Source organism: Amblyomma maculatum, chromosome 3, assembly GCF_055883805.1.
Source record: "Amblyomma maculatum isolate TAMU_Amacu chromosome 3, ASM5588380v1, whole genome shotgun sequence".
Classification (NCBI taxonomy): domain Eukaryota; kingdom Metazoa; phylum Arthropoda; class Arachnida; order Ixodida; family Ixodidae; genus Amblyomma; species Amblyomma maculatum.
In genome coordinates, this window is record NC_139346.1 from 85369063 (window position 1) to 85377441 (window position 8379).

The following is an 8379-nucleotide window of genomic DNA, read 5'->3' on the forward strand; positions in this document are numbered from 1 at the left end:
TCCCAAACAAATGATCGCCCTCCAAGCAAACGAGGGCGGACCGATGCTACAAGCCATTTCTTTGTGAAAACAAAAGAGACTTTCCCAAAGTTCCATGTCATACATAGCGAAGAGCTAGAAAAACCCGCTCGAAAAATATCCCCTTTCATAGTGTCAAAGTGTCTCACTAAAGACCTGGGCCCTGGATACAAAGTATCAAAACTTGCAAATGGTGACCTCTTGCTAGAAGTACAAACTAAGTGCCAGTCCTCCAACCTGAAAAACATTGTGTCGCTTGGGGACATCCCCGTCGTCATCACTCCCCACCGATCCTTGAACATTGTAAAAGGAGTAATATCTGAGATAGACTTCATTGCTCTCACTGAAGATGAAATGGCAGAAGGACTAGCAGACCAAAACGTCATAGCGGTTCACAGAATAAAAATCCGAAAGGATAACAAGGAGATCCCTACAAAACATCTGGTTCTGACTTTCAATAGCTGCACCCTCCCAGAGTCAATTGAAGTTGGATACATCAAAATAAACGTCCGACCGTACATCCCAAATCCGAGGAGATGCTTCAACTGCCAGAAATACGGCCATGGTTCGCAAAGTTGCCGTGGCCGCAGAACTTGTGCGAAATGTGCTGCGAACGACCACAACTCTGATAACTGCACCGCAGACCCACGCTGTGCAAACTGTGAGGGGGATCACCCCGCATACTCTCGATCCTGCCAAAAATGGAAAGAAGAAAAGCAGATCATAACACTAAAAACAACAAAGAACATCACATACAAAGAGGCACGTACCCAGTACAACAAAACCAAGAACACTTTTCAGTTCACAGCGAAACCAAATCTCGCCGATGTGGTGCGACAGGGCGGGGCACCACAACGGCCTTCGGCACCTACCCAGACCTCAAACGAGGCTGAGGTAGTGCCATCCCCTGCCCTGGTGGAAGCAGCTCCCGCTCCTCCACCACCCCCAAAACAGGCTACGCGTCCCTCAGGGTCGGCGGGCCACAAGACCTCTGCCCACGAGGCAAGGTCTAAAAATAAGGAACACGTGCCTCTGGCACGTTCGTCCAGCACCTCAGACGAGGTAATGGACATAGGCCAGGACAGCTCTTTGCCGTCTTCGTCACAGAGACGGCGGAGCTCCTTGGAACGAACAAAAACAGACAAGGCCCGAATCACGGGCCCTGGAAAAAACTTAACTTAATCTCCAAGCTTTCAACAAAAAAAAGATGGCATTCCTGGTACAGTGGAACTGTAGAGGACTTCTAAAGAATATTAATGACATAAAAGACATTCTAGATACAGTCTCGCCAGTTGCACTGTGCGTACAGGAAACAAATTTAGGTTGCATGCACTCGAATATACTGAAAAAATATCAAGTCTTCCGTCGAGATCGAGAGCAAGCAAGCAGGCTTTCGGGTGGTGCGGCCATCATATTGCAAAGTGGAGTTCCAGCTCAAGAACTGAAATTAAACACTCCCTTAGAAGCTGTAGCAGCCAGAATAATTGCCTTTAAAACTCTTACGGTGTGTTCTGTCTATATTCAACCAAATCTTAAAATAACACTCCATGATCTAGAAAACCTTTTTTGCCAGCTACCAGAGCCCTACCTAGTAGTAGGAGATTTTAATGCACACTCTCCTTTGTGGGGAAGTGAAAAAAGTGATACACGTGGACAGCTTATCGAGGATTTTATTCTTAGTTCAGACATTTGCTTATTGAACTCCTGTGAGCCCACGTACTGTTCACCAAGGACAGGAAAAATGAGTTTTTTAGATTTGGCTTTTAGTTCACCTTCCCTTTTTAATGATTTTAAATGGGATGTTCTGAACAACCCGTATAGTAGCGACCACCTGCCAGCAATAATCAGCTTATCATCCTCACCATCACTCATGCCGACCAAACCGAAACGGTGGAAACTTCACTTAGCAGATTGGGAGCTTTTTAAAGTAGAGGCGAATCTAGGTGCAGTTTTTACAGATGCCCTTAGTGTCGACAGAATAAATGAGTTGTTCACGACTTGCATTATCACTGCCGCTCACCTCGCCATTCCACAGTCCTTAGGTGTGGTGCGACAAAAACACAAGACGTGGTGGTCTCGGGAATGTAAGGAGGCCAAAAAGCGACAAAATAAAGCATGGGGTGTTTTCCGAAGGTACCCTACACACGAAAATCTTACAGCTTTTAAAAAGGCCAAAGCTAAAGCTCGATACATCCGTCGCAACTCTGAAAAAGAATCCTGGCAGAAGTATGTCATGTCAATAAATAGCTCAATGACGTCTAAAAAAATGTGGGAACAAGTTCGTAAACTCAGTGGAAACTTTTCCTCGTTTACAATTCCCATCCTCACAGCCCCTGGTGTTCAGACTAGCATAGAAGAACAGGCCAATATACTAGGCGAACATTTCGCACACGTTTCAAGTTCGTCACACTACACAGAAACATTCCTAAAATACAAAAACATAGCTGAGAAACAAAAACTCCCAACAAGTGGTGGCAGAAATGAATCATATAATAGTTTTATTACACTCCAAGAAGTAAAGAACGTCCTTGCTGCTGGAAAACAGACTGCGCCTGGTCCTGACGAAATTCATTACGAAATGCTGGCTCATTTATCCGAATCCTCTGTAGAGGCACTTGTGAAATTCTTTAACAAAATTTGGACTCTGGGTAAACTCCCGGAGGCTTGGAAACAAGCCGTTATTGTTCCGTTTCTGAAACCAGGAAAGCCGCCGACCTCAGCGGGCAGTTACAGACCCATAGCTCTGACCAGCTGTTTAGCAAAATGTTTTGAAAGTGTTTTAAACATCCGACTAACTTTCATCTTAGAATCTCATAAACTTCTTAATGTTCATCAGTGTGGTTTTAAAAAAGGGTGTGCAACGACCGACCACTTAGTGCGTCTTGAAAATACTGTCAGGGAAGCGTTCATACATAAACAAAATTGCCTTGCCGTTTTCTTTGACATGGAAAAGGCATACGATACGACTTGGAGGTTCGGGATCCTACGCGATATAGCAGATTTGGGCATCCGAGGCCGGATGCTAAATGTTCTGAAGGACTTTCTATCAGGTCGTTCATTTCAAGTACGTCTCGGTACCACCTTCTCGAGGAACTTTATTCAAGAGAATGGGGTACCTCAGGGGTGCATTTTAAGTACAACTTTGTTTATTGTAAAAATGAATTCTATTAGCAAGGTAATCCCAAAATCCATTATGTTCTCGCTGTATGTCGACGACCTTCAAATAGCCTGCACATCCTCAAACATATCAATTTGTGAAAGACAAGTACAATTAACAGTAAATAAACTAGACTCATGGGCTTTTAAAAATGGGTTCAAATTTTCCCCACAGAAAACCGTGGCAGTAATGTTCTCGCTGAAACGAGGTATACAGATCAATCCCAAGTTACACTTAAATGGGATTGAGTTGCCAGTAAAGAGCGAACATAAATTTTTGGGTGTAACGTTCGACAGAAAACTAACATTCCTGCCTCACATAAACATCCTAAAGAGGAAAGCCATAAAATCTCTAAACATACTGAAGGTTCTCTCTCGGAAACACTGGGGGTCTGATAGGGCGTGTCTTCTACATATATATCGATCTGTTGTGCGGTCTAGCTTGGACTACGGGTCCATAGTCTACGGGTCAGCTAGACCATCATACCTAAGGAAATTGGACCCGGTACATAACTTAGGTTTACGCCTTTCTTGTGGCGCTTACAGAACATCCCCTGTTGATAGTCTGTATGCAGAGACGAATGAGCCTCCGCTGAAAGATAGAAGGGCTTCACTTACATGTGCTTATGTCCTTAGAATAAGGTCACAGAAAAAACACCTCTGCTATCCAATAGTCTCAACATGCCGCTCACGAGTAATTTTCACAAATAAACCACAAGCGACGAGGCCACTGATAATGCGTTTCGAAAACATTTGCAGTGAGTTAGAAATTCTGGACACCTTGCCCGACACTGCACCAAAAAACAGCCACCTACCCCCATGGTACAAACTTCCAAATGTCTGTGATCTCACTCTAACACACTTCAACAAAAGCCAAACTCCTAAAGAGCATATAATACAAGAATTTCGCACAATAAAAGAAAAGTACAGTAATTATACAGAGTTTTATACAGATGGATCAAAAACTTCTACTTATGTTGGCTGTGCCGTAGTTGAAGAGAACTGGGAACAAATAATTAGGCTTCCTCAGTGCGCATCAATCTTTACAGCTGAATCCTGTGCTATCCTGACAGCTGTAGAAAAAATAGTGAATGAAGGCATTTGTAACAGTGTCATCTACACCGATTCGTTGAGTGTACTGATGGCTTTAAATCACAGAAATGCTGCCATGCCTCTAATCGGTGACATAATACATAATTTAAAAATGATCACGACACAAGGACACAACATAGTGTTCTGTTGGGTCCCTAGTCACGTAGGCATTGACGGCAATGAAAGAGCAGACAAATGTGCTGCACTTGCCCACAACAAATTGATTCAGAAAGTAAACATACCACATAGCAGATGAGGTTAAGAAGTTTGCAGGGGTCAAGTGGATGCAGCTAGCACAGAACTGGGTTAATTGGAGACATATGGGAGGCCTTCACCCTGCAGTGGGTATAGTCAGGCTGAGGATTATGTGTAAAAAAGGTTTTTCGGCAATTTTCGGTAGGTAAGAAAGTGTGAGCATGGTTCTTCAGTCTGAAAGTGACGGCTAGTTTGTTTCCACGTAAAGGCCTTGTACAAGTGATGTCCTGTAGGCACCTGTTGACAAGTGTAAACCTAAGCTGCGTGCTTACAGGTATGAGGACCTTGAAGACCCATACACTATACTACCATAATCTAGGCATGACCGCACAACAGACTTTTATTTTAGTGTGTATATACAGAAGGAAAGTCAGCTTTGTAGCAAATGTAATGCCCAGAAATTTGTGTTCTTGTTTTGTTAGCAGAGCAATGCCATTGAGATAACTGTGGGATATGTGTAAACCTCGTCTGAGTGAGAACAAAACAGCTACTGACTTCTGTGTGGAGAACCTGAAACCATTTCTATCAGACCATGTTGCTAGTTTATTTACCGTTAACTCGATTTGCCTCTGGCATATTGATACTCTAGAAGATGTGCATGCTATTTGCAGGTCATTGACGTAGACTAAGATGCAGTTTTTAGACAATGTGGAACCAAGACTTACTTGAAATGACTGGTTAGATAAAAAGTCAGCAAGACATTTTAGCATCCTGCCACAAATCCCTGACTCTCCCAAGTCGCACAAGATCGCAAATCTCCATGTGTCGTAGGCTTTTTCAAGGTGAAAAAAGACTGCAAGAGTATTTCCTATGTATAAAGGTTTCTCCAACTATTTTTGAGGCAGACAAGCTGATCAGTAATGGGTCATGTTTTCTACAGACCGCACTGTTGAATGCCAAGCAGTCTTCGGGATTCAAGGAAAAACATCAGTCATATTCAAAATATTTTCAAACGACTTTGCGAGAGAGCTCGTCAGGGCTATTGGGTGTGGGGTTCTCAACTGGGCTGCAGCTCCACTCTCAGAGCCAAACTATGGTAGCTGTAGGGGGAAGTGTGACGGGCGGGGGTAGGCGCGCCTTGCTTGGGAGAGCGCAAAACGCGATGAAAATATCGTGGAGCCGCTAGGGGCACTGCAGTACGGCTGATGTGCTACGGCGCGATGCGATCGACTCGCTGCGAAGCCAGGCGCAGCTGTATTCACTTGCTTTCGTTCCCACGTGGTTTGCTTGTTTTGCTCCGTGTGTGGTGTTCTCGCGTTTCTGTGGTGCTGGAATTTTGCGCATAATCACAGAGTGATGTAGTATTCTGAAAAAGGTCGTTATGGCGTCAAAAGCACGAACGTGCTTCGTGCCAGGGTGCAGAAGTGGCTACAGATCCTGCCCAGTGAAGTCTTCTCTTTTCCGAGCACCGGCTGTTGCAGCACGACGAGAACAATGGGCTCGAAATATCAAGAGGGCCGACAAGGAGTTCACTTCAGACTGTGCAGTGTGTGAACGCCACTTTGAAGAGAAGTTTATAGAGAGGACTTTTCGACATTTGATCGGCGGAAAAGTGGTCGAAATGCCACGCGAAAGGCCCAATCTCAAAGACGATGCTGCTCCCACGGTATTTCCGGATGCTCCCAAGTATTTCACAAAGAAAGCCCCGACCAAGTGCTGGAGTATGCTTCGACGATAGCGTTGTGCTCGATGCCGTCTCCGCCCTATCCATATGAGGCGACGACGGTTGCGTAACGTCCTCAGGGGGCCACAAAGCGGAAACGAATGTGGATCGAGGCAAAGGTGCGGAAAGAGCTGCTGCGCGCGCTGCCTGGTGTGCCTTTTCGTTTCCAGTGATTCCTTCGTGTGCAGGAATCCATTTGATAATTAAGGTGTAGCCCTCCTCTCTCGGGCGACGGGCTTGTGTTCGAATAGTCAGCTTCTGTCACCCGCGAAGCTGCACCTCATAAACCCGCAGGTATACCCTTCTCCTCAGTGCCCGACATGCCCGGCCAGAGGTACGGCCGAACATCTGTGGAGCTGCCCTGCTTTTGACACAGTACGGGAGAGAGCACTCAAGTCCCTGGGCGGGCTTCGACCTGCAGGCATGAGTCGATCCCCCATCGCACATCGGGCCATCAGACGCAACCCGGCTCTGGCGAACTTTTCTTTCTTACTTCAAGGAAGAAGAAGGACCAGGCCATTACTTCGCGGAGCCGATCCTACCTCGAGGAAGAAGTGGACACCGGTCCCTCATATCTATCCCAACCTTCACCCTCACCCTTAACCGCTCCCCCACCCCTACATCCACGAAGCAACTTAGTTCTGCCGCAAGGTAAACGCCTACCGTAAGCAGAAATAAAGACGTAATAAAAAAAAAAAAGCCCAGACTAAACGTAAGGAAAGAAATCTCTGCGAACAAAAAGTGCCCACTTCGAAACGAAGGAAACTGCTCACGGCAGCTGACGCGCAACTGCCAAAGCAGCAGGACACTGATGATTCTGCCGCGGCCATTCCAGATGCTTAGGACGACTCGCAGGAAGCAGATATGCACTTTTTTTGTGGAAACCTTAACTTGCCTGACGGCTGCTGGAACAAGCTTCACTTGTCGACAGAGCCCGACACTGTTTACGTCGGTGTCTGTGAGCAGGGTGTAGATAATATTGCACACATGCTGCTGCCAAAGTTGATAAAGTTTCGCCGGGAAAGCAACAAGGTGGGGTCAATACTTTGCTCTGTTTTTTTGCGAGGAAAGCTGCACTCCAAGTGCATTGTCACGTCGTCAGCTGAGGCGCAAGCGGTCATTAATGACACGCATTCACTTGTAATATGTACAGGTAGCGGGATGACGCCGGGAAATACAAGGCGATCTGTGGCGTTTGGTGGAGCCTATTTTGCCACCAACTGCACTCTCACTTGCAAAGGGCAAGGTCCTTGCGTTGCTTGCAAGTATTTGAGAAAGTTGGTACAAAACCAGCTCTCACGAAAAAAGGTGCGTCAAATGCATACTAACCGCCTGAAGAAGCATGCACATGCTCGCCGTCTGAAAACCGTGCAAAATAAACTGAGGAACACCACCAGACAACTGGAAGCAATGCGGTTAGCTAATGAAAATACAGCCACTGAGATTCTCAACGACCGCATCAAAGCCCTGCCCCCAAAACAACAGCAAGCTGTTATGACCTGCTTCAAAGCAGCAGCAAGAAAGTCCACTTGCGGAATGAGATATGAGAAGGACTGGATCCTGGAATGTGTGCTGATGCGCATGAGGTGTCCAAAGCTTCATGAGCACCTGCGCAAGCAGAAAATTTTCATATTGCCGAGCCGGACATGCCTGCAACGCTACATCCAGAATTTCAAGAGTGGCTTCGGGTTTAATGAGAGTGTATTCAAGGCCCTTGCACTAAAGACTGGACACATGGATATCAACGCTCGACATGGTGGCATTACGTTTGATGAAATGAAGCTGTCCGAGCACTTCAGTGTCAATACGACAGGTAAGCATAGCACACAACCACTTGACTGCTAGGAGCTAGTATAAAATATAACCAGTTCACAATTTGCTTGTGCTGTCATGAGGTCATTGTGTATTACATGTTTTAGGTGCAGTTCAAGGATTCGTGGACCTGGGGAAATTCACGCCAGAAGATGAAACGACAACTCCCGCAGACCATGGGATGGTGATGCTCTTTCAACCATTTCAAGGTGTGTGTCTGTCTATTTCTCTTATATTCATGTTTATTGGTGTGTAGGGGAAACACAGATACGCCTCATTTTATCAGCACACAAAATATGGCTTGAAGACACTTCTCATGCCGAAAATACTTAGTCTTCTACAAATTGCAGCAATTTTTGTTTCAAAATATTCGATCTGCTGCC

The 8379-nt window shown here is 45.7% G+C and overlaps 1 protein-coding gene across 1 annotated transcript; it reads left to right on the forward strand.

The window, feature by feature from the left end:
• The first annotated feature begins 7058 nt into the window (after positions 1 to 7058).
• LOC146195166 (uncharacterized) lies at positions 7059 to 8379 on the forward strand. The gene is made up of 2 exons (XM_084597708.1): positions 7059 to 7997; positions 8104 to 8379. The coding sequence occupies exons 1-2, from the start codon at positions 7172 to 7174 to the stop codon at positions 8250 to 8252; spliced, it is 975 nt and encodes a 324-aa protein (XP_084453834.1). The 5' UTR covers positions 7059 to 7171; the 3' UTR covers positions 8253 to 8379.